The 27043-nt window shown below is 40.2% G+C and overlaps 2 protein-coding genes across 2 annotated transcripts; one reads left to right on the forward strand and one right to left on the reverse strand.

The window, feature by feature from the left end:
* Positions 1-7838: 7838 nt before the first annotated feature.
* ebna1bp2 (EBNA1 binding protein 2) lies at positions 7839-13873 on the reverse strand. Its single transcript, XM_041040874.1, has 9 exons — positions 13686-13873; positions 13237-13320; positions 12849-13021; positions 12574-12697; positions 12107-12196; positions 11772-11847; positions 11565-11655; positions 11283-11454; positions 7839-11173 (listed from the first exon to the last, which is right to left on the reverse strand). Exons 1-9 carry the CDS (start codon positions 13779-13781, stop codon positions 11126-11128), a joined length of 954 nt encoding a protein of 317 aa, XP_040896808.1. The 5' UTR covers positions 13782-13873; the 3' UTR covers positions 7839-11125.
* On the forward strand, positions 9140-10356 carry fam183a (family with sequence similarity 183 member A). The gene is made up of 4 exons (XM_041040875.1): positions 9140-9260; positions 9534-9593; positions 9796-9899; positions 10240-10356. The coding sequence occupies exons 1-4, from the start codon at positions 9140-9142 to the stop codon at positions 10333-10335; spliced, it is 381 nt and encodes a 126-aa protein (XP_040896809.1). The 3' UTR covers positions 10336-10356.
* Positions 13874-27043: the final 13170 nt, after the last annotated feature.

The following is a 27043-nucleotide window of genomic DNA, read 5'->3' on the forward strand; positions in this document are numbered from 1 at the left end:
TGTGTGCTTGGACAACAGTGAGCATTGGCAGCAGCAGAGGGGAGGCATAACACAGGGCCAATGTAGGCCCTTGCCTTATGGTTGCAAACAAAAAAACTCCACCATGCCCACCAAGTCCCCTTTGCACTGGGAGCTTCCGTCTGATCACGTTTCAGTCTTCACTTTGAGTGTTCAACTTCAAAATTCCCTGAGCTTCATAAGGATCAATCACACAACTGAAACCTTCCACACAGTCCTCTATTTTTCAGAGCCACTCGAGCTGGTTCTTGGACAAAATCCTAATTCTAAGGTTCAAACCTTAAACCTCAAAACTTCAGAGCAGTGCTCTAACACCCTAAGCTATTTGGTCAGACACTTTGGAGCTATGTCGCTTAGAGCATTTGAGTCTTTAGGGGTTGGACTTCAAAATTTGGTGAGGCTGAAAAGGATCAAACCCTTGTCCTCAAAACTCACTTGCACTCCTCTAACACCCTGAGATAGTGCTGAAGTTCTGTCAGTACTGCTGTCATCAGTACAGACATCAACATGTAGAGATCATACACATTGACAACAACCAAATGTTATTTACGCTTATCATCAAGTCATTGACAGAATTAACACTATTTAGTGACAGCTGATATGATGTACAACCAGTGAGGTTTGTCAGTTTAACCACCGAAAGTGACGCTCAGCACCAGATTAAATAAGAAGCTGCAGCTGAATGTTTTCTACACTGCCTTGCTAATGATTATCAGCATCTGAGCTTAGTGAACCTGGGTATCGTTTGAACCTCAGTGTTTGAGCTCAGAGTCCCTGCAAGATGCTGCACTGTGTGCTGCACCGTAGAGGCCAGCTATCTACCCCCCACCCCCTCGTGATCATCCATCATGATGTTTCACTGCAGACATGATCATGAGCCAATCTGGTCAACATCACCCAACCCCAGTTTTACTGCTGACTGTCAAGCCCACTAGCGTTTTTTTTTTAATGATCAAGATCAAGGATTTTGTCCTCAGTGTCAGTCCCCTTCCCTGTGGCCTATCTCTTGACTGCAAACACTGTCTACTGACATTGCCTAAAATAGTAGCCTGTGTATCTTAGCCCAAATGCTCTGAATGCCAAAAGTCTCTTTTAATGGACAGTCACTTAAGTACTGGACTGAAAACCTATGTGGAGATGATTGTGTGAGCAAATTCACAGACAGGGATTCATGGCTCATCTCACTTTTCTCATGCTACATTTACTGTAGTTCTCCAAATTATTCCCTCAGAAGATGTTTTGAAAAAAGGAGGGGAGGGCCACCATTAAAGACTGAATGTGATCTACTCTGTTTTTTCACAATGGCAGTGAAAATCAGCACATTAAAAAAAATAATGTGAAATCATGAAAATGGCCTGTTTCATGTTGTGATAAAGCTTTAGTGAGCTGTTAGACGTCTGAGCTGCACAGAGGACCAATAAGAACATTATGAGACTTTGAAATTGTTTTCCACTTTCCTAAGGCAAATCTTTTCTCCTGACATGAATTCATTTGGACAGAATTCTCCCAAACAAATTAAAAGGTTGGATATGCCTGCAAACTCATTTGAATTTACTCAAATTAGACTTCCACTGCTCATGATGTTGAGCTGCATGACTTTTCTCAACTCCTGTCTTTTCCCTCTGTCCAAATTAGAACATTAAAACAAAACAAAAACACACAGCTTACAACAAAGTGATATGCATATTGCTTTGAGGTAAACATTTGTTCTTCTTCAATACACCTTTGGTGGTGTGAGAAAAAGATAGACAGGGTGACTTGAAGTTGGCAACAGTTAACTGGTCCAAAATGCAGACGTGGACATAATGAACATGGTGAAAGGCAGTTCACATTCACCAGGCACACGCACATAAGGAAAACAAATCAGAAAGGGGCTGAGGCAGGAAAGCAGGTAATCAGACAGGCAGGTGAGGCAGAAAATTGATTACAGGCAGGTAACAGGAAAACAAGTACAGGTAAGAGAAATGGTTGGAATGCCAAATTGTCTATGTTGCCTGGCAACATAGACAATTTGGCTTAGTGGTACCGAAAAAGTGACCTCTTTTTATGCTGCGAGGGTGATGAGGGAATAAGGGAGGGATGAGCAGGCAGTTGAGTGAGTCATGATGGCTTCGGGAAACCAAACAGGACCACAGAGGAGTCAGAGGAGCAAACCCCACACTTGTAATAAAACCAAGAAAGAAGTTGGACACTGAGCAACTGGCACATAGAGGCTGACTTGCTTTTTTTTTTTTCCACTGATGAAATCATCTTTAAAATGTTGCTTGTATTTCATTTTATGTTTTTATATTATTCCATTACTCCTAACTATGTACTGTCTGCCCTGTAATGGCTAAATGAATACAGGTCTATTTGTCCATTTGTTTGTATCCCTTATGTTTAGCTTACTTTGCTTAGGTTGGGTTTTTGGGACATGTGGACATTTTGAGCCATGGTCCTAAGAGGTATAGTTTTCATGTTATGTCTCTTTTACAGGTGTAGAATTTCTCAGTAATATTCTACAAAGGCTCCTTGAAAAACAAAGGAATTTGCTATCATCTCAAGGGGAAATACAAACAGCTCTTCAGGTGGTGCACTTTTGGGTAATTGCAACCATAACTTATTCTTTTTTAGTCAGTGTACAGCAGGTCACCTAAGCATGTAACAATATTAAGTTTGTCTGCAGGCAATCACATAATTCAGTGTAAGAAGAACAACATTTCCAACAATTTAATTGGGTTTATATGGGTCTGCAAGGTTTTCTATTTGGTAAATAGCACCAAATGACATTGTTTTTTCTGGAAAATTGTTATGGACCTGTAACTTTCAGTGTTACCTCATAATGTACACAGCAGTTGATGCTTTCTTTTTTCAACTTGTTTTTAATATTGAAAAGTCTGTTGCCATAAACTCAGGTTTATCTAGTAACTCGTTGATCACTGATTATATATTGCCACCAGGTGGTGTATGTATATTTAAGGTTGTAGTGAGTGAAAGGTTTGTGATACAATGTGTGCACTCATCCTCTCTTTAAAAATGAATGTCAATAAATGTCAGCACCTAATTATTTTTGGTGTGTGTTTAGCAGATAACTCGTGCTGATTCTGGAGCAGAAACAGGCAGTGACAGAGAGTGTGTATACCTGGCTAAGTGTCAAAGATGTCTGTACAAAGTGAGTGTGTATTTAACAGTATGTTTGCATAGAGCATTCCCAGTAATTACACAAAATCCAGCAACCCCACATCAACAACAACTGCTCACATGCACAGGATGCCACATCTGGAGCTGTGATGAAAAGAGATGAATTGTTATGAGTTTGCTGATGCATGAGTGTACTTTGGATGTGCATATGTGTACAACCCTGCATGTGTTATGAACTCAGAGTGGTGTTGTATTCGCTAGAAGGCCAAACACACAGCCAGGTGATAAGTGAGTCACTGGGGTGGAGAGCGAAAACACAATTTCTTCAGTAAATCAATGGCGTGTGAGTCACCACGCGCAAACAATCTCTCACACTCAAACTCATTCATGTTTCATCTCATATATCCATACACACACACACATGCACACACGAATAAGCCCATACAAACCCAGGGGTGTCCTGTCTTGCTACCACTTACCCAGCTTACGTGGAGTTAATCACTTGCTCATGCCAGCAGGCAAGACAGAGAAAACCCATCAATCTGACACACCCACTGCAGGCCATCACTGATAATGAAGACAAGCCACTGCACTCAGGGGGCAAATATGAGGAAAGAATTTGATTATGATCCCCTTAAATGCAGCACAAGATAAGTGTTGTGAGACAAGCCTAAGCTTACAACTCACAGAGTTGCCAAAGGACATTTTGAGCATTTTGAGGGGCACAGTTAAATTTTTTTTAATGATCATAATCCTGTGACTGTGTAACTGACAGTGATGAAGGTAGCCAAGTAGCTTAGTTAGCTACATATTTATCTGGCGGGATTTAGCTAGCTACCTCACGATAGCTAGGAAGGTTTCTTCTTCCAGCGCTTCTCCATTTCACTTGAAATCAGTCATTCTCCCAGCAGTTGGAGACAATACAGCTGAATTAGTTTTTGTGAATTCTGCAACAGAACATAATTTGTATTTTAAAATAAATAAATAAATAAATAAATATAGCCATAAAACCTCATAGCCATAAAACACTGTAACCATGGAGTTTTCGGCTCCACCACAGAGCAAAAATCAACAAACTAACAACAGCTTAAAGGTAAAGAATTGCCCATTATTCTACCACCATTTCCATATCTATATTCAACATATCATATATGACATGCTGAATATGTGTGTCTTCTATCTTTGAGGAACTGACATTGTGGTATAGTCATCTCCAGTGAGGTCTATCCTAATCTATGCTGCAGCAATCTCTGCTTTGCTCTGTCCTACCTGAGAAAGTCTCCTTCAGTGAGACAAAACAGGAGATTACAGACAAGAGCCATGGTGACACAGAGCTACCATCTGATGGGAAGACAGCTTTCCCACGGCCACAGCGTCTCCAGTGAGCCCCAGACACCTATAAAACTATCAAAACAAACTGGAAAGCACAAGTGTGTATGTGTGTGTTTATGCATGTACCTAAGCATGTGGTCTCCTATCACCTGTTGTTTCCAGTGCAAGGTGAATAGATAGTAAAGTCACAGAGCAGAGGTGTGTGTGTGTGTGTGTGTGTGTTTCTATGTTTGTAAAGGTGCCCTGCTTCTCCAAACATGAGCTGTTGAAAAGAGAGGGGACTAAAAATCCATAATCAGATAAGTAAACACCCACAGTCCCACTACTAGGGTCACACACAAAAAAAAAAAAAAATCAGATAAAAAGTTGAGATAAATTATTATCGCAGTACGTGAGGAGACAAAGGACTGAGATGGGAGGGATCCTATCTGCTGTTAGATTAGAGTTCTGGTTGACTGGCAGCCACAGACAGAGCAGACACGGGGGTCCAGAGCCAAACCACAAAACCGCTTTCTCACAGTCTTTGCTGGAGATCACTGCACAGCTTAGTTTGCTTCCTAACAAATTCTTTGAATCTTGTCAGTTGAGAAACTTCAGCTTTGAACCTTTTATAAATTACATTACTTTAAAAACATATTTACTGTTGCAAATTAGTATTGTATAAACAGAAGGAGGAAGTACTGCTAATTCCTGCTGTAGTTGCATTAACCTAATCGTACCCTAATCATATAGGTGGTGGATCAGAAAACACATTTAAATCATTTTTGTAAGGGTCATACGAGCCATATTGGAAGGAAATGGCATATTTTGTTGTGTAAGAATCCAGAAAATCATCCTTAATTCATATAAGGATGACACAAGAATGCAGGTATGTCATTCCAAAACTAGATGCACACTATTTACACTACACAATTACATACTACACATACTGTTCTTTGGTTAAGAAGTAACTTATACGTCCAATTTTTAGCGTTTTATATATATTGATAATTGCCAGTTCACAAATTATCACAGATATGTGCTCACTGAAATTTAAAAAAGTATTTACCGCAGGGCAATGCACATACAAGACATGATCTACCCTTGGATGTGCCATAAATGTATTGCAAACAGAAGTTGTGCGTGTCTTAATTTTAAAGGTTACAGTGCTCTTCCATCATTTGCTTATCACTGGTCATACTGGTGCATTTTCAGTGAAAGCAGCTCTTTAAAATTCCATCCCATACTGCATTTGTGCAACAGAAAATCAATTTACATTTTTATTAAGTGGTGCTTGATTGAAAATGGCACAGCTTCCTTTGAATCTCAGTCACAGTCACTCCAAGCAACGGTCAGCAGCCACTAGAGCAAGAGCTACAGGGGTATTTCATTAAGGTTAAAAACCTCAGCAAACATTTCCTCCTCTTATATCGGTGGCTTTCATTAGCCATCATACACATGTTAGTGTAGATTAGATGAGAGTGTGACGGGAAAAAAAGGGCGCGCCTTTCGTTTGTTTTATGTTGGAGCAATGGTGGAGAAAACGGCTGATTACATGACATGAAACAAGTAGGCGCTGAGTTAATTTATTAAAAGCTTTTTCATTTTTTTCAAAGCAGGGGGCCTTGGTATTTTTTGGTTATGACTTATTGATCGCAAAGCAAAGTGCAAGTCTAACCTCGCTCCTTCTTTAGTTTCACTACATGACACAGTGTTTTAATTAGCAGGCGATGGGGGGCGCGCTTGGTAATTAAAACACAGTGTTGTTAGGAAAGGTCAGAGGCTGGTGCTGGGGCACAGAGTTAGCTTGAACGAAGGTACAAGTGATGTGCAGGGAGAAGAGAGGATGCTGAGAAAGGGCATTCACACTACAAGTGGATGTAAGTCTCACTCTGTACATTTCTTAACATCTCTTCTTGGAGTCTGAATGTGAGATATTCTGTGGATCACTTTTTCATATTGACACACTATTGCACACAATGAAATCATCAAAAATTTCCACAATGGAAAGAAAAAAGTAGTGTCCATGGCATTGTACTATTCTCTGCTAAGAATCCATTGTTGAAATAAATATAAAAAATCCAGAACTCATAAGGCCAACATCTAAGGGAAGAGTCTGACTGATGAAGGATATCAAATGTTTTTTTGATGTATAAAAATAATAAAATAGAACATACAAAAAAAAGAAACAAAAAGTGGAGAGAGACAGAAAATAAGATAATGGTAGAGAAAGAAAACATGGCACCCGTAACTTAATTCAAAATTTTACATGAATGTCAACATCGAGGCTACAAAAAAAAGCATGAAAAGTTGTGCATTTAAAATTTTCCTGGTGACGAAGCGACTAGACAAAGCACCAAAATGAAAATGGCATGCCATTTAATCACATCCTCAAACCTTAACAAGATAAAGCTTTCACCACACTTCACCTCACATTAGCAGGTCATTAATAATTCTCCAAACAAAATGCTTTCTTCCTACTATGATGGCGATTCAGTCCTTTTGTTAACACACATTACTGAACATACAAATGGCTTAAAACACCTCATTAACTATACATGTTAGAGGGGGAGGATGGGAAATCGTAAGCTAAAACCTTGTCATATTTTATCAAATCACACACCATCTGCAGCACCTTCCCTGGCATGTGGAGTTTGAACAAACTCACAAACTGGCCTTTGACTGTTCCCAGCCTGAGGAACTCAAAAGCTGCCTTGATGATAACTCACTCCGACACTGTGACAGGAGCCAGGAAACAAAGCTTGACACCACAAACCCACCCATCTTCCCGTAATACATATTGCTCACTCTTCCTCGCACACACACACACAAACACCACAGGGGACTTGTCACCCACCCACACTGGAATCACTGAAATCTCTCCCCCAGCCCTTCTAGTGTTTGAGTTATTACCTGTTTCCATTATATCTTTCACGCTGGGCCAATAAAGCTCAAATCAGGTTATGAGACAGGAACCAAGGGTTGAACATCTCAGCGTTTATTAAGTTGTCTGTTAGTGTGAGAAGAAGCATGCGCGCACATACACAAACACGTTACGTTCACAAAGCTGACAAAGACAGGAACGGGAGAGCGAGCATAAAAACAAAATGATTACTTCTGAGGAAAACAGGACAGTGTGAAGGGAGGGAGGATGGAAAAAGAGGAGGAGGAGGAGGAAGAGGAGAAACCAAATGAAAGGGAAATGAAATAAGATATCCTTATGCGAGGAGACAAGTGGTGAGAAGTCAGCAGGCAGCGCTGGAAGTTTATCGGCGCACCCACAGCAACCACCCAACCAGAAGTACTATTTACAAGATGTGAAAGTGCTGTTATTTATGTGTGATTTGTGACACCGCAGAGAACAGGGGAAGTCAAGTGTACTCCAAAAGAATGTGAAGAAATGCCACTCTATTTTTCTTTTTTTCTTTTTTTTTTTTTTTAACACACACTGCACTGTCACAAGGTCACTGGTCTTCTGGGTATTTCTCATTACTTTCCGAAAAGTTTGTTTCTTGTTTGTGTGAAATGTTCAAAGCCATTAGGTTTCGCAGATGCCTTCACACACGCATACACTCAGGCTGGTGTGTGAGTTTGTGTAGACTTACAGCAGACAGTCCTGGTGAGTGAACTGAGAAAAATGCCTCAACTGTCATGTGTCGCCCTAAGAAAACATATGCAAGCAAAAAAAAAAAAAAAAAATATCACACTGTACTCAGGCATTTTCACGCGGCTTGGACAGATTCATTCATTCAGTGCTCTTCCACCACATTTTGATGGGTTTGTTTGCTCCAGGCAAACATTTTCAACATGGCACAAAGCAGTGGTGCTTTGAAGGAAATACGGCGTGTGTTAGGATGAACAAATGGCTTCTGGAAGACTGCAAAGCTCTGAGAGACCAGACCAGCCATATTTCAACATCAACAAGATTTGTTGATGAGTAACCTTATCATCCAAAGTAGAGAAAATCTGAGAGAAAATGTTGCAAAAATTTTAGATCTAACACTGAATGTAGTGTCCATAAACCTGAGCATGTTTACTATAAACATGCTCAACAGTCACTGTGGGAAAAATGCGGCACCCAAATTTCACTCTGAATCCTTGTCTTTATTAACTTCTGAGGATGTTTTTAAAAGGACTGAATAGCAATAACACAGCAAAGTGCTTTAGACTTCATAGATTTAAACTGAGAAATGGAACAAATGCAAAGCACCCGTGGGATGTATTGTACACTGAGTATATTTATAATGTAAAAACTGCAACCATTACCTGATCACTAGATTAGTCAGTTGACAGAAAATTAATGGGAAACTATTTTGAGAATCAATTAATCACTTCAAAAAAATCAGCAGTTTCAGCTGACATTTTTAATGTCTTGATAGTAAACTGAAATATTTTATAGACCACAGGAGTGACTGATTAATAAAAAAAAACAATAACAACAACACTAATAATTAACAGATTAATCAATAATAATAATAAAAACATCATTATTATGCAAACTCAGAAAGTACTCTCTTAGGCTGTTATGCGCCCTCATCACGACCAAATCCGAGCGCGTTGCGCCATCGTGTGGTCTGATCCTGCTACTGCAGCTTCGGGCTGTGTTTATGGTTGCTAGGTGACGGCCACAGAAGTCCGACCTATACCCCAAACACGTCGCTGAAAGAGTTTTAGTTTTTTACTTTTCAACATGGCAGCGAACGAGAAACGGGATTTGGTCCATCAAAACGCGATTCACGTTGAGACGATACGGAAAGAGCAAAGACACCAGAAGCTTCACACGGAGTTCAGCATCAATCCACACAGGAAGTGTGAGCAAACTACTATTTTTTGGGGGGGGGGTGGTTGTTATCTTAAATAGCTCTAAATGAGATCACAGACGGTCACGGTCCAATATAAATATTGGAAATATAAAGACCATTTGGGGCTACTTAAGTGAAACATCGAAATAACACAAAACAAAATGTATAGTTGTGTCTAATATAAAAAGCCGGCTGTATCTGCTATTAAACTGTACAGCTTGTTGCATTGTATATTGCCTTTCTTGTCACAATGTGTGTGCATATGTCTTAATTACCTTTCAGTGCATATCCTGCCAGACAAGCCCATGTCCAGGAAACCGACTGAAGCAATTGCAGAGAACTGTAAGTTTACACTGATCCCCTTAAAACTAAAGACAAAGAAAATGTTTTTGCTCTTTTCTTCTATCCTGGATAAATATCAGTTAAAGACACTATCACCTTACTCCAAACCCATGTGATACCAAGCAGGGTGGAGCAGTTAGAGACAATGAAGGTTTGGAAACATCTGTGTCACACATCATGCATGTACATCTCTCTTTTCCAGCGGACTTCATCAAGGCCTTCCACAAGGCCCGCCAGGAGCCCACCAAGAAGTACACAATGCCACTGACTGAGAGCCAGGAGATAGGATGGGTGTCAGCTCCACTGGTGAGGAAAACATGCTCTGACTGCTCATTCGAGTTAATAACTGAACTGCAGGGAGCCACAGAAAGCAGAAATATAACAGACCCAAAGAGAACTGATTTATAGAGATGTGCATACAAGGACTGATCACAATGGTAAACTCTGTAAAATTGGCAAAATTGTGCTGCAATGTGTACAACTTCGCATTATTAGTTAAAATTGAGCTTGAAACTTGTGTGTATCAACAGTCAAACCCAAAATGAACCATCGAAGCATAAGCTGTTCTCTGGTCTTAAGTAATGGTCATTTAAATCCAGCTGTATCTCCTGATCAAATGCTAAATCTGACCATTTTATTTCCCCAGATTCCATTGAACCGCAATGACAAGAGACTCAGTTTCTACCGACTCAGCACAGACGTCACCAAACACAAAGAATCTACCCTGCGATGGTCAAATTAGACCATTAAATACAGAATGGAGATCACCATGAAGTGAACACCTGTGTCCCGATTTATTTGTTTATCATACAAACACACAGGCGTCAGCACCAGAAGTTGCCCTTTTATATTTCCATCTTTGCAAACTAAGAAAAACACTTGCAGGGGAAACATTTGCACAGGTCTATACAAAGCACACAGGCCCATCACATACTAATCATATTAATGAATGGGAAAGGGCAACGCTGACAGCTGCTCAATATTATAAAATGTCATGTCACAGGAGAGAGAATCAATGAGACAAGGAGCTGAGTTAGAAAAAAATAAAACAGAATACACCAAACTCCGGGGGTACCAGGGTAGAATTCCTGAAAGTGGCTTTAAAACTGCCTCATTTGTCAGGCACACAGAGACGACAAGAGCCACAAACAACAAAAACATGTCTATGACGGTTTCTTCACATTCAGATTCTCTTTTTCGGTACAAGCCTTATGGAAACTGCATGTGGGAAAATCACTTTGCATTGTGGGTAGCTCTATGCAGTCTGCTCGACTTTTCTTAACCAACAGTGTCCTTCAGCTTCCTTGGCAATATGGCAGGACAACTCTCTCTCTCTGTGGCTTCAAGGGGGTGTATAGATTCCTCCATATCAATCCAGACACAGTTTACAGAAAGCATATTGTACAAAAAGCGTGGGAGATTTCCCCTACATGTCTCCTGAGGTGTACTGAGGACAGACTGGGGAGCAGGTGTGGGAAATCCTGCCTATAAAAGCAAGTCTTAGTCCAGCCTGTTGACCAGTCTGTCAGGTTTTACGAGCGAGCCTTCATTTTCTTGCGTACGGCCTTGCCTGGGCGTTTCTGAAAGCCAAAGTTTAAAAAAATATTTCCAGTAACTCTGTTATTTCCTCTGACAAAATTTTTGCATTCAGTTAATCAGTCAGGACTGTTTTATGTGTGCGTGACTCACATTTTGTTTTCCTCCTTTGCCTTTCTTCCCTCCCTTGCCGCCCTTTGCATGGGCCATCTTGGCGCGGAAACTGGAAACATCGTTGTAGCTCTCTTTGGTATTCCACTTCTTTCCACTCTTCTTGCCTCCAAAGCCAAACTTCTGGTCCTTGTATTTTCTCTTGGCGTTGGGGCTACAAAAACATCAGCTAAATTTTAACTTTCTGTGAACCTTCAGGAGTTAAGATTTATTAAGCCTGATATTTAGGATTGCAAAGCACACGGCTGGAATGTGACACCTTACCCCTTCTTGTTCAACGCTTTCTTTGAGCCCTGAGAAGAGTCTTTACCAGCCTTCTGGTCTCCCTCCAAGAAATCCAGTTTGTCTGTCATTCCTGGGAGTGGGGGTGATCACAAATATTACACCTCAAACTGAATTTGAACACATTCTCACAAATTCATATTTTAGTGTGCACTAATTCAATTTTAAAGGAAAAATGAAAAAACCCACCTTTCTGGTATTTCTTTACAGCAGACATCATAGCCTTCTTCTCTTTCTGCCTCTTCTGGATCACTTCTATTTGGACCTGGCACACATTCAAAATTTATGTTAACTCCTAACACCAAATGAGCTTCTTTTAGCTTGACGCACCACAAAGATAATACCCTGGGATTCATCTTTGCATACTTTCCATTATCATTACACACCAATGACAAACTGTGTAAAGGCAGGTCTGTAGGTTGCATACACAGGCAACTATATCCTACATGTAAAAAAGGTTTTTTAAACTCTCCCGGAACAAGACGTATGAGAGAGTAATGGTAACGGTAAAAACAGGGACCAACCTTTTTGCCAAACTTCCTTTGCTCACGCAGCTTCTTGGCCTTCTCCGACTTCTCCAGTATCATCTGCTTTGAGATGAGCTTTTTCCTGATCTGGACAGAAAAAGGGAAAACTTGTATGTTTGTGCCAGTATTTGGATTTAAGGTCACTGGTGAGAAGGAGCAACCGTGCTGAGTTCCTGAGCCACTGAGGGCGAGGAAATGTCAACGGCCCACTCATATCATAGATTAATTAAGGTAAGGAACAAAAGGTTCTCAGTGTCTCCATCATCAAAACAATATTTACAATAATGTTAGAACAGAGGCATTATGGTAGATTTCAAATGTCAAGCTATTCAATACACCACTGCTAGTTTAAGATATACAAATGAAGTAATAGAATTAGCAGAAAGCCGTGGGTGTTAAAGTCGTCTTCTTCACTTGTGTTATACTGTAAGAGACAAGAGCTTTCCCATAAAGAAACTACTCACCTTCTGCATGTGCTGATCTGACTTGGCCATCTCTGCAAAGTAATCGTCAGGCCTCGTGGTGGCTATGCCGTGCTTGTTTAAGAGGGGCAACGCCTCAAGGACAGTAGCTTGAGCTTGACGGTAGCTGCAAGTTGACAACAACAGAACATATAGCCTTGTCTGTAACAGCGTTCAGATGTTTTTAACAAATGGAAACAATAATTTGATGTTTGTGAAGTCCATCTGTTAAATGGATTAACATTTTTATCAAACTGCATCATAATATGGTCACTTACAAGAACATCTCCCTCTGGAAATCATCATCTGCATTGAGTTCTCCATTGGTAAGACTAGGAGCTTTCCCTTCAGCCTTGGAAACAATGGCATCAACTGGCAAGTTGGTCATATCCAACCTCTCCACCCAGGGAAGGTCTTTACGGAAGTCAGCAAGGCACTGTTTCAACCCCTCCTGCAACACAACATGTTAATTAAGACATGTTCAAGTGTGTAACACCAGTACTAGCATAATCATGCGCAGCATGGATTATTCTGATTTTCAGTGGCACAGTCATTTAGATGTGTTTTCTTTCCTACAGTACATGCCATAGCTAACCAGTCACAGATGTGCACCAAAGCTGGACAAGCATCTTAAATATGAATGCTTCACAATGTTGACTCACTCACCACATTGTTGGCAAACTTTTTAGGTTTATCCACCAGAAGGTTCATCCCTGGCTTCAGCAACCCTTTGGCGAAGGCTTCTTGAAGCTAAAGAAAACAAAATTGGGTTAGCTTCATCATACTTCAATAAAACGCTCTTACTGCCAAGTGTATGATGAATGTATGAACGCATTCACAGCAGGTTACACTAAACTTTAGTGTAACCAAAGTTGTGACTAAAGCGACATTAGCAAAGTACAGAATATGAATTTCGTCTTTGCTAACGTTGCCTTCTCAGCTAACTGCAAACAAGTTTGTCTCTCACGTACAATTTTGTATAAGTAAAACACTTTACAGAGTCCAGCACAGTCAGTTTTACAGCAGTAAGATTTACAGGCCTATAAATGCGATTACTGTGTAAGTAGTAGGATATATGGAGGAAAAACAAATTTGGTTGATAGGAGTAAACTCACCTCATCGTCTGATAATTCACTGTTTTCCTCCTCTGACTCCTGACCGAGCAGCGCCTCCTCTTCTACTAACTCCATGGTCTTATTATCGATAACCATAGAAAGCAAATATGTGATCTACTGAGTTTAAACCGCGAATAAAACCTCTGTGGACGTACAGCGCCTCACATGTCCGGAGCGATTCACGTGGGGAGGAAGTGACGGTGCTGAATGTCCTACCAGCACAGTCCGCCGGCGGAACGTTTGTGCGAGACCAAGAGTTCCTACATGTTAAAGAAAAAAAAACCAAACCAAACCAAAACATGCTGGCGCCAATGATTATATACAAATATTGTATAATAATACCTTGAAAAGTGAGCGAAAATCTATGTTTTTTTTAAAATTGAAATTACGTTTTTTACTGATCCATATCAATATATTTTATCATTAATTGCATTTTCTGAAGGACTGCAAATTTGTTTCACGTGTATATTTCACGTGTAGAACAAAAATTATTTCCCAACCGTTCATGTAAAAGAATAAAAATAAAAAAATAGAAGAAAAGAAAATAATCTCCATTACCTATTGTGCTATTGTACCTCCTGGAGGTGCTGTTGTGCATCTGAGCAGATTGAAGAGAAGCATAGACTTTATGATGTCTACTATTATCTCTAATATTCGATAATTACAGTTTTTGAGCTTTGGAAATGATTTAAATCAACATTAATATAAACTATATATATATATATATATATATATATATATATATATATATATATATATATATATATATATATATATATATACATACATATATATATATATATATATATATATATATATATATATAGGATTACATAGATGAACCTAAAGCTTAATAATTCACAGTATCAATATGGTTGTGATTTGTAGAGGAGAAGCCAAAACCTTTCATCAAGCTGTTAAATTTGGTGAGAGGATTTTCTCTTAAAGAATCTACTTCAAGTCTTTATGAGTCTGATTGTGTAACTGAAGCCTCATGAGTTTAACTTGCCACCTGGACAAGAAGGAAACTATCGATGTCACTTTTCCAAAGCTCTCTCCCCTAGTCAATTCCTGTCACTTTGACACGACAATGACTGAGAGAACTGGCTGCAGAGTTGGCCCGGTGTCACTGTAGATTTGGCCTGTAGGGAAGATCAAGACAGGGGCTACTCTGACTTTGCTTCTTTGACTAAAGCTACTTTTATTTGTGTTCATTTCAGAGCAGATATTGTTCATCAAAAGTTTACATCTGTCTAGGTGCAGAGTTCTTTTTTTTTTTCTTATTGATCTTGTGAATGTAATTTACATATAAGACATTAAATCAGTTTTTACCTTAAAAATAACCCCAAAAATAGCTGTGTTGGACATCAATCTACTGCAACCCCACAAAGATCTTCCTACACAAATTTTGTTGCTTTGCCTAGAGAGAGCATCCAAAGGCCATCAGCGCCAAATGTCCAAACTTGAAGTACACAGAGAAAGTCAGAGCTACGGTGTACAACCTGCAGCATTGTCGCTGTAAACTGTAGCAAGATAAAGGGTGTGAAACATAATCATTCACTTTTATGTTGCCTAAAGACAGTTTGTATTCATCGTTTGTAGTCACGTAACAGTTGTGAGTGGAGGGTTTGCAGTCAGGGTGTACTGAATGCTAATGGTGTGCTTCAGCCACAGACCATGAAAGTAACTTGATCTTACTCAAAATGCCACTTGAGACGGATTCCTCTTAAGTAGTCAAGCAAGGATCTCAACCCGACCAAGGGTTGTATTAAGAGTTTTCAACCATAATATTCTACATCTGACCACAAGACAAATTACATTACATTAGAGCCCTACGGTTGTCGGGGCCCATACAAACACACAGCTCTTACATTTGCATGAAACGTTTTCAGTAAGACCAAGACATGCATTTGAGTGTGCTTACTAAAACTGTGCTGTGCTGTTCTTAGATTTGCATTACTGATAGTCTGAGTCATCTTCAACAGTCACTAATTGTAGCATGGATTAAATTATTACCAGTACAGATTAGGTATTAAAAAGTTAGCCTACTACTTTTTCTTGATATAATGGGATGAGATTTGTTTTTTAAACTCCCAAAGAAAAAACGATCTTTTCCCCTCTTTTCAGCATAATGTCAGAGACATTTAGATTGGTGTTACAATATGCAAATTTCATTTGTTTCAGAGCTCAAAAGGCTGGAAAAGTTACTCTAACACAAATACCAGTTAGACATAGGATAGACAGAAGACTGGGGACTTCTGTGATGCCTAACCACTGTTCATTTAAGATGCCATCAGTCTCTTTCAGAGGCTTATCCTCCTAGTCCTCAAAGCAGAAACAGTCTGATCCCCCTGAGAGTGACATTCTTTCTATTGTAATGGAAATCGATATTTACGATTTGTATTTCACCACCCTTAATTCCTCCATTCTCTGCATGGTCAGATCCCGACTCCGAGATGTCTTCAAAGGGAAAAATACCATAATTTCCATTTCTGTCATTATAATCGCTTGAGCCAGACAGAACTGCAGTCCATTGAATTCACATCTCACTGTCACTCTTCATCTCAGAGCGACAGGCCGCTTCCTGACAGCAGATTGAAAATAAGCTGGATTCACTCTGTCAAGTTCCTCTCTTAGAGTTATTCCTGTTTGCTGGAGCTTGGGGACAAAAAAAAAGAACACAGTCATGAATGTCTGGGCCTATGTTGGATGAGTGGTTTAGCTCCCATGGCAATCGATCAACCTGAGGAGATTTGGTGATGTGCAAGTAAACAATAGTCTGGATAAATTACTGGGAATGCTATTTTAGGTCATTTTGCCCTGATCTGTCCTGTCTTGAGTGGATGTTCATTCCCTCGCCTTCCATCAAAACATCCGTGACATGACTGCAGAGGAGATGGCCTATACCCGTGCATCACTCTGGACCAGCCACAAACAGAGCCATTAAGCATCAGACGTTGTCCACCTCCAAAGACTGGGAGGAGCGCAAAGCTCACATCAGGCCATTTTGTAAATCATTAGAAAATTATCTGTGGAAGGCTATAATTCAGATTGGTATGACTTGCATCTTTTGGCACTGTAATGAGGTTTTTATTTAAGAGGACAAACACGTTGACTCTTCTTTGTCCATGTTTTACAGACCAGCAGAATAAAATGCACTCTCCTTGTTCTGAGACCAGAGGCAAAGGCATGGATTCATCTCTCAGTGCATGGTAAGACTTTGGGGGTTTTGCAAGGTATATAAAACAGAGACTTTAGCTCTTAAGAATAAGGTATAATGTGTCTTTAGAGCTATTACCACAGAGTTAAGAGTGGGCAGACCGGGTCAAATCAGCATTCATGAACAGCCTTCCTTGAAGCTGAATAATACTGTCATGGTGACAGTAAGTGAACAATAGTGAAGATGAGCAGGGGAGACAAGAGGGCAAAGTTAATGTTCATATAGTCTCCTGCTATAGTAGCTCATCCACCTGCTTCTCTTCCTTATTTGTCCAGTTCTGTGTAAGACGGAAATGTGTTGGTGAAGGTGTGTATCTGGCGTGAAAGAGTGAATGTTAGTGTTGTTATTATAATGTGTTGTGTCTGAGTTCTTCAGGCGGGAATCTTCTGGAGCTTTCAGCCACTTCATCAGCAGATGAAGTTTCTTCAGTCGTCAGGGATATGGTTTGATTGTCATCACATGAGTATGTATAGGAATTAATGTATGAATGCAGAGGAAATGTATTCGTGTGATAACAGGTGATGTATATGATGTGGCTGAATGTTGGGGAAGAAGTCTTGTAAGTAAGTAAGTATACCTTGAGTGAGGATTTTTTTTTTTTTTTGGCAAAATACTATTTCCACAGTGAAGAATGAACACTGCAACTCATTTTGGAAACAGTTTACACTAAAAGAAACAGCCATAAATAAATAATGCTGTCATTCAAGTCCTCACTAAAAATTGCTGTGAAGAAAATATTTGTGAAATTTGGACAGGTCTCTACCCACAGTGGTGAGTTTCATCTAAAATACCTTCATGACATTCTACAACCTTGGCCACAGAGTCACCAACTGTCAAAGTGAGAACAAGTGCTCTATGTGCAGGCTTGCAGCCCAGTGTCTTCCTCCCATCAGACCTGGAATTAAACACAGCCCAGTGTTCAGAACACATCCCAGTCAGATGCTATGTCCCAGCTTCCTTTGGTCCAGCCTCAGCCTGTGGCCCAGAAAGCAGCTGTGCAGCCAAATTCTGAATAACAAGGAGTGATCAGGGTGGAAAATAAAATACTTAAAATAACAGTCATAAAGTCATACCTATACATACATACATTTTGCAGAATGGGAGAGAGTGCAGTGAGGAAAGAGCAGTCATCAATCAAGGGACTTCATATAATTCTTACAATTGTAAAATAAATAAATAAATAAAAAAAAAAAAAAACATTGACTTCAGAAAAAACAAAACAGGTAACATTTTGTTATCAGAGGTTCTCCAGATCATCTCCTCCTTTTGACGTTTTGCACAGATTCCCTGGCATCTGTTTGCACTTCATAGAAAATCTATTATTGGGCAACATTCAAAAGGGAAAATCCTTCTTATTAGATCCTCTCCTTCTTCTGAAACAGGGTGTGATCAGAGATCCTTTAAATCAATAATGGAGATTTAAGAAGAGGTGATAGTGGTGCTGCATTCAACATACAAATTCCCTTAAGGGAAACCAAAATCGTTATCAAGTTAAAAAAAAAAAAAAAAAAGAAAAGAATTTAAGGACCACTAGCAGCGCCTAGAGGCTGGGATGTTTATCACACTTCAGAATGCAAAACTATCATCCTGATGACTTTGCTCTTGTAAGCACGAAGCAGGGGCTGATTAAGGTATCACATGCACACACCCTGGTTAGTCAGTTTAGCTCTTGATTTCTTCACCCCTTCAAGTTAAACAGCTAAATATTTATTTGTCCTTAATTGTATTTTTACATTATTCAGAACAGCTTGCACTCTGTGGCATTGTCATGCACATATTGCATTCACCATCATCTACCTTTAATGCTTTACATATGAGCTGTAGCATACCTACACAGAGTGAGAGATAATGGGCTTCATAAGGCTGCATGGTTTGCTTTCATGGGAGCATTTGACTCTTCAGCCAATCAGTGTATTATTCCCACATATGGGCAGGTGTTCTATTGCCCAACCGAGTCATTTTATGTATCAGCACTTCTCTGAGACTTTCTTTATTTGCTCCCCTCCCATCGTCTGCTTTCTCCTTGTCTAAATGAAGTGAAAATTGCATACTTGCATTGCAGTGCCCTGGTGGATCACTGGGCTAGGACACACACTGAATACTCCACAAAATAACAACCCTCCTCTGCCTTTCAGTAGTGAGCTTCCTCTTCCATTCCCCTCTATGTCTCGTTTTTTTTTTTTTCTCCTGTCACTCTTGTGTGCGTCTCTGCCTTTCTCTTTTCCACCTCTTTCAAACTAAGGTAACAGACTGAGAGCCTTTGTTTTTAGGAGATTGGCCTTTTGGCTTTTTATCATTTGTGGTAAAATCATCCATGTGTCCCTGACAGATCATTCAGTGATCTGTGCTAGCCATGTAGCATTTACCACATTAAGGTGTAGTATGCATTATCATTATGATCACAGCTCTCCAAGGCCTGATATATTCTTTTAGAATGAGGGTATGACTGCTGAACTGCAGCAGTAGAGGTCATGCATCCCTGTTTGTTCGTCTGCGTGTTGAGCTTTTGGGGTTTGATCTAAAGAGGTCTCTTGGTGGATTCTAATCAAACGTTTAGAGGCACCTTCCTCTCTTAGTTATTTGCTTTCCTCTCTCCTGACTTCCTCCTTCTCTCCCTTGTTCCTCCATCTCTGCGTCCTTCCTCTATCCTGACACTGATTAGAAGAGAAGAGACAAATTAATCAGGGGAGCACCAGGTTGCCAGCTTTCTCTGACGGAGGACATCCACAGAATTTTTAAGGGAAAAGAGACGTCAACTTCCATCAATGCTAAAGGGGCAGGGTGTGTGTATGTGTGTGAAAGTATGGGTAGGAGCAGCGCAGCACCCATGCATAATCACCTTATTATATCCCTGTGAATGGAATAGTGAATTGATCTGATTAGAGGCTGGATGAGAAGAGAAGGCAAGGGGAGAGGTCTGGCATGTAGAGCAGCTCCCTCTGAAAGAGGAGGAAAGAGGAGAGAAGAGGGAAGGGAGGAAAAAAGAGCAGGACAAGGGAGGAGGACGGAGGGGCAGGAGAAAGGACGATGAGGGGGTAATGAAGAGGAAGGAAGGGTGACTGAGAAGATAAGGAGAATGGAGACTGAAAGCGGAGAAGATCGATGATGGAAAAGAAATTTGGGAACAAAGAAACAAAGTAAGGAGAAAGGAAGAGTAGGGAGTGGTGGGCATTGTGTGTTGAAGAGACTGAAACTATATTTGACAAAACAATCTCACCTCAAAGTCCATTTAATAGCTGTTCTGGAGCTTTTGATTGAATCATACGATCTTCCACAGCAGATGGTTTGCATAGCTGGAATGAAAGTGTAGATGTTAAAATTTCCATTATCAGCACTACAAGGATGTTGTGTCCATGTTGTCTGTTTACAGGGTCAAGTTGAAAGTCAATTGAGATGCAGTTCTTCTGATGGCTGCTGGACACTGGCTGAAAAACAGATTCATATTGTGAATGTGCTATGGAAGTCAGTGAGAGACATTTTTCAACCAAAATATTAAGTCAAAAAACGTGTTCTCCACAAGAAGCCAGGGTTTCCAAACTTAATTTCACTTGTTCTGTTTAAGTTATTAGCGGCAATTTCATGCCACTAACATGCTTGGTGACATGTTTGCCCTGATTGAATGGTGTCTATTTCAATTAGCCAGAGTGGTTGCAGCTTGCTTACTCAGACTGAGCCTTGGATTTTCAGCTGCCTGAAACTGACAAGAAAGCGTGAATATAAACTCCAGAATCATTGGTGACAAACATCATGATCATGGTTTTCTATATCGTACCTGTCTGTTTTTCAGATAATACTCAAAACCAGTGAAACAGGTGTAACTTACCTCAAAAAAAGAACTACTGGAACACTGCAACAAATCCAGTACTTTGCTGAGACACTGACATGGCCACTCCTCACGTCAACACAAACCGCTTTCTACCTGCTCTGCACCTTAGCCTGTCCTGTTTTCCCTCTGAAAACTCTGGATTCACCGCAAATGAGCGTGTGCAAGCACACACACGTACAACACACATCACCCAGTCAGCAATTCTCTGGGAGGCACGGCAGTAGATCATAATTAGAGCCAATCAAAAAGAAGCGTACAGCCTGTTACTTCCTGCCAGCCAGCTAGTTAGTCCATCTGGCCATACTTAGGCCTTCTGTGCTCTGCTAACTTCCTCACAACAGCTAATAGATCGCTTTCATTTATGGGGAATAAAAATGCATGTCCTGACAGCAAATTTAACACATGCATGGTTACCTGACACCACACTTCAACAGTAACTACTGTGTGTGTGTGTGTACATTTATTTCTTTTTTTGCTCCTTCTTCATCCCAATTCATTTATCATTTCTACCATCTGCATACGTGTGTGTGTTTATTGCAGATCAGAATTAACTATATATTTGATATGGTATGTGGAGCAGTAACTGACTGAGTGTGACTTATAGGAGTGACTGATTACATTTTCCTCTCACTCTTACCTCTCATCTCTTCCTCACTTGTCCTTCCATTTATCACTTCTTCCCTTTGTTTTTACCCTCTCTGTGCCTCCCTCTGTCTCTGTCTTTCATCCTCCCTTTGCCCACTCTTCTCTATCCCATCTCTCCTCCCTTCAGTGTGTTCCTCCCCCCAAATAATTGCCTTCCTCACCGACTCATCGTCCACTCATTTATCTCCGGCTTCCTTATCTTTCTGATTACCGCTCAGCAAATCACATTTCTCGATGCCGCCATATCTCCCAACAACTTCTCGTCCGTCTGTATATTGAAGTTGTATATCCTTCAGCATATTGTCAAGTACATATAGAGCACTCTGTGGACTATTCCTCCATTATTTTTTAATGTTATACACAAAAAAGCTATTGGATGGGTTAGCATTTTGGTGTGATTATGCAATATAACCTACATATCCTCTGAAGGGCTCACTTTTATATTGTAGATTGTTAGGCCAATGATGAGGAATTTTATTTAAGTATTTTATATTTTGCTCTTTTAAGTGCTTATATTTAATGTGCAGTGCATGTACATGCAACAGTAAAATCCCTATTCATCCTCATAATAATAGGAACACACAAATCGCAGTGACCTTGTTTGTCAGACATACTGTTTATGGCCCTACTTCCAGCTTAACTTTTGACCCACTTGCTTTTATTTACCAGTGTTTTTTTTTTCTTTCACAAAAGCTGAAATTAATTATCATATTGTTCAACATTGTGTTCGCAACTGAAACCAACATTTCAGTTAGGTATACGATCAAAATTGTCCAAGTATTGTGTTCATTTTGTGAATGTTAATTGTTGTCTTTCTTGAAAGCTATTCATGCCTCAGCTCACCCACACAGGTGTTTTCACTTGAGGTGCCTGATTAGACCTCTTCTCAGGACTCTGGCCAAAGTTGCTGAAAAAATATGAAGTCTGAATTTATTTGCTTGCATGCAGACAAAGGCTTATGTATGGACATGGTCTCTATTCAAGCTGAAAGAGAATATGCACTGACAAAAAGAAGTCCACATTCTGAACTCAAATACAGACAATCCTTAAATACTTCTTGTAGGTGTCTCAAAGCAGGATCAGCTGTGTCCTGCATTGAGCCCCTAGGGCCTAAAGGCTCAGGCTTGCAGCTGAAAGTGTAAATGGCCATTAATCTACTGAAGAAAAGTTCATATCTGTAATTATCAGTTCCAGGTAAATGCCTGGCTGCAGTGCCAGCTGTGGTGCTAATGAAGATCTCTTACCATGAATTACATGAGCGCTGCTTACATCAACTCAGTCCCAAAAACCCAAAATAGCTTTGCTTCAGACAAGTGACCCTGTTTTTGAAAACACGGGGGATTGTGAGACCACTAGTGAATCATCTGATAAAAACGGTTCTTCTTATCTGATTGTGATAATGTGTCGTGACTCAAGTCGTAGTTAAAACAAGTTATTTTCAGCCTGAAGTCTTGTGAACACGCTTTAAAAGTTACTGGTCTTACTTTAACCTGAAATTGCTAACTTTATATTACTAACTCTTTTCAACTGGCTGACTTTGTCCATGCTACAGTTCAATGGCCTGAAGAAGGACATTGAGGACAGAAACATGGAGACTGACGAGATGAGGGTTGAGCAGCAAAATATCACACGGTCTCTGGAGAGGAGCTTCCAGACTCTGAAGAAAAAGATCACAGTGACTGATGAGACCTTTTATTTCAAAGTGCAGCTTAAGAGCTACCTGGACACCCACAGTAACTGTCCCTAAAGCGTGAAACGCAGCACAATACATTTACAGTTCCATATGAACATATTTCTAATACACAGATGACAGCTGGAGGTTGAGAAGTGTTGGACAGTGTTATGTATTATGACCCTTTTTCTTGACAAAGGACAGTAATCAGGATTATGGTAATCACAGCATTTTCAACTCCTATATGTTCCTATAAGTTGATTGGGATGATTTTGTTTTAAATATGACTAGAAAAAAACACCTCATCCCATCGGATTGTCTCATCATCAATCACATTTGCACAGGCCTGTCTAAACTCTCCATAAAGTTTTCTCCTTGTTTGTGCTTGACGAGCCACAGTTTCATACATCACAGCAGGCAAGGTGACTGATCTGCAGTGAGGGTCATGAATCAGCACATAAAGAGAAGGACATGCAGACAGAAGAGGAAACAAACTCACGCACAACATGCCTCATTTTGGGAGCATCTTATCGCATTCATCAAGGATTTATTCTAAACTAATTTGTGCTCCTAATTGTCTCTTTATGTGTTCAGCTATAGAAGCCAAAACTTCAGGGAATTAGTGAAAATACCTAAACACAGGTGGCCAAATGTATTCCAAAACTGTATCTCTGGAGTGTAAAGTGAAAGGATATCTGACTTGAGGGGAAAAAATGAGAAAAGAGAGAGAGAGAAAAAAAAACTGAAAAGGTTAAAATTGATTTTGGCAACAAGAAGTCCATTTAATCAACCTCTTTAAGCAATGCAACCGTGTTGTGCAGACTCCCTGCTCGATACAGCTCATTAATATTGTCCCAAAACTCAACCCATTCATCACAAGCTTTGCAGAAGTCAGATCATCTGTAACAAAGCTCACTACTGTCTGTCTTAGCACTGTGTGTGACAGTCTGCATTTGCCCTCCCTGGAAAGAGCAAGTCCATATTTCATCAGCACCACCACGCTACTGAATTTACATCTCATCTCATCTGTGGTTTCCTTTGTGAGCTGAGGAGAGGAGTGTCGGGGGGGGGGGGGGGGGGGGGGTAATGATAAGTTTTGATAAGTTTTTTTTGTGTGTGTGTGTAAATGTCACAGATGCTGACTATGAAAGAGCCCAACAGTGAGGCTATGTATCTGAAAACTAACTGGATGTAAAATCTAATTTGTCTTTTTATTTTGAATTCAGGGAGTAATGTGTGTGTGTGTGTGTGTGTACATGTGGACTTGTTTCACTATATCTATCCTTCGGGCCTAAAAACCAGGAGCCCTCTCTACATGTGGAGCCTGAATGAGTTTAAATAACTGTTTGAAGGTTAAGACTTAGTTTTAGGGTAAGGAGCTAGGGAATGCATTATGTCGATGACAAATCCCCATGAATATAGTAAAACAAGGGTGTGTGTGTGTGTGTGTGTGTGTGTGTGTGTGTGTGTGTGTGTGTGTGTGTGTGTGTGTGTGTGAGAGAGAGAGAGAGAGAGAGAGAGAGAGAGAGCTTGTGTGGATGTCAAACAGGGAGAGTTTGTACATTCACCGCCCATTCATGAATAAAGATTTGCTTGGAGTGCAGCAGCTGCTGTTCACATGTTCTGTTGTCAGATTGGTTCGTGGCTGCCTCTAATTATAATCCATTTGAACACTGCTGCTTACAATTTCAATTGGGTATCATTTGATCATATCACTGGATTTGGAACTGCCGAGAGCTGTGTAGAAGTGATATTTATTCTCTTTCATGGCATATCAAAGCATTATCTTTGCAGAAGGAAAACCAAAAATACAACTAAACTTTGAAAGCAGACACATGCAAGAGTATACAGTATGGCAGCTCAAATAAAGATTATGGAGCAAATTTTATGTTGATGTGCTCTTGATTTGAAGCGCAATTTCCCATCTTAACCTCTAAAATGACAAAAATAAAAAGTATATAAAATAAAAAGCATAAATTGTACGATCAGACAGCACACCACTGAGATGTATCGATCAGGCATAACATTATGACCACTGACAGGTGAAGTGAACAACACTGATTATATCTTCATCATGACACCTGTTAGTGGGTGGGATATATTAGGCCGCAGGTGAACATGGTGCACATGGGGAGCGAAGGCTGGCCCGTGTGGTCTGATTCAACAGACGAGCTACCGTTGCTCAAATTGCTGAAGAAGTTAATGCTGGTTCTGATAGAAAGAATACACAGTGCATCTGTGTATTTGTTGCATGCTGACCTCTGTTGCCCATGCTGACCCCTGTGCACTGCAGAAATGTGCACGAGAGCATCAGAACTGGACCCCATCAGTTTCGGGGTCCTTGGCCTGAAAAACGTTGAAGACCCCTGGTCTAGTGGAGTCCATGCCTCGATGGCTCAGGGCTGTTTTGGCAGCAAAAGAGGGACCAACACAGTATTAGACAGGTGGTCATAATGTTATGCCTGATCGGTAACAATGTTAATGCCTTTTTCCTGCTTATAGGAGAGCTGTGTTTATGAGTCCTTAAGAAAGAAAAGGAAGCTGGAGGTTTTCAAGGCTGTACTGGAGTACAAGAAGAAAAAGAAGAAGAAAACATGTTGGAACCCAAGAGAATTACATCAAAAAGATATAACAAAACACATACACAGAAAAAAAAAATCCTTTCAGGTGAATTAATCATCCTCAGTTTAAAACTGTGTAAATCCATTTTTTTTGTGGGGGGGTGGGCAAGTTTTCCTAACCAGCATTATAACTTAATGGCCTCCCGACTTTGAACTCAGAAAATATCTATCTATTTTTCCCAGACTATTGTGGTGAAGAGGGAGCAGAGCCTGAAGAAGAAGCTCTTGATTTGCCCGTCGGTTTACAGCAGTTATGAGTTTTCAGTCGATATGAGTTTCCTTCATAAGATGACTGGGCTCACCTTTAGGCCATATTCAGGCCAACTTAAGCCCTGCATGAATAAACACTACCTCTATATTCTTTTGAACGGGACCAGCCTCGTCCAATTGTATTATAAGGGTCTGTGCAGTGTTATTGCATTCAAACTGTTATTGCAACACGTCCCCACCAATGCAGCCCTTTGCACTGTTTTAATACAGTGCAAAGGGCTGCATTGTTCAGTCTGAGTGCCCCCTTCATGTCAGCTGACTGGTTTGGGCATTCGATGAGCATGCCCCCTGAACGCCTCCCTTTGGAGATATTTCAGGCATATCCAAATGGTAGGAGACCGCAGGGCAGACCCAGAATATGCTGGACCTTTTCCATCTGGCCTGAAATGCTTCTGGATGCATCCATCCATGGATCCATGGAAGAACTGGAGGATGTAGCTAAGGGGAAATTGACATATGGGCTACCACCCCAACCCAGACTCAGATACACAGCAGAAAACGGATGGATAGATTATTCAATTTAAAATTACCATTTAATTTGCACTCTTTCCGCATATGAAAGTTTTAACTAGTTGGAAAGGAAAAGAAAAATGTGAATGGATGGGGGAGTTGGTAATACAACCTTTACGCTTTGAGATGATATATTGAGTTTGTGCAGTGATATTTTTTGGCTCTTTGCTCCATTTTCCAATTCACATCTATGACCAATAGTTTTTTTTTCTTTTTAGTTTTTGCTGGTAATCATCTTTAGATTTACTATATGTTATTTAGCATCACCAAGAGGCTGTTTCCTAAAACCTGATGATAATGTAGATTCATCCTGAAAGAATTTTTCATTCCCACCACTGAAAAAAGGTGGATATAGATTCTTGGCAAACATCTGTCAGATCATTAGAAAGAGCAAAAACAAACTGTTATTGATCAGAAAAGCTCATTTTGTAGCTATTACTGGGCAAGAAAAGTTTCTGCTCCCCTCATCAGTGGTGATAGTTTGTACTATCCTGCCAACCTGGGGTATCTTTAATTTAAATGGAAATGAGACACTGGTCCTTATAGATCGAAGATCAGGTGCCCGATCATTGCTTGATCAGCCTCTCCTCTCAC

This window comes from Toxotes jaculatrix, chromosome 6, assembly GCF_017976425.1.
Source record: "Toxotes jaculatrix isolate fToxJac2 chromosome 6, fToxJac2.pri, whole genome shotgun sequence".
Lineage (NCBI taxonomy): Eukaryota > Metazoa > Chordata > Actinopteri > Toxotidae > Toxotes > Toxotes jaculatrix.

Coding starts and splice junctions, on each gene's coding strand:
- fam183a (XM_041040875.1), top strand. CDS start 9,140: ATGGCAGCGAACGAGAAACGGGATTTGGTCCATCAAAACGCGATTCAC. Junction 9,261..9,533: donor CATCAATCCACACAGGAAGT/GTGAGCAAACTA, acceptor ATTACCTTTCAG/TGCATATCCTGCCAGACAAG. Junction 9,900..10,239: donor GATGGGTGTCAGCTCCACTG/GTGAGGAAAACA, acceptor TTATTTCCCCAG/ATTCCATTGAACCGCAATGA.
- ebna1bp2 (XM_041040874.1), bottom strand. CDS start 13,781: ATGGTTATCGATAATAAGACCATGGAGTTAGTAGAAGAGGAGGCGCTG. Junction 11,455..11,564: donor AAAGCGTTGAACAAGAAGGG/GTAAGGTGTCAC, acceptor ATGTTTTTGTAG/CCCCAACGCCAAGAGAAAAT. Junction 11,174..11,282: donor GCAAAGGAGGAAAACAAAAT/GTGAGTCACGCA, acceptor TTTGGCTTTCAG/AAACGCCCAGGCAAGGCCGT.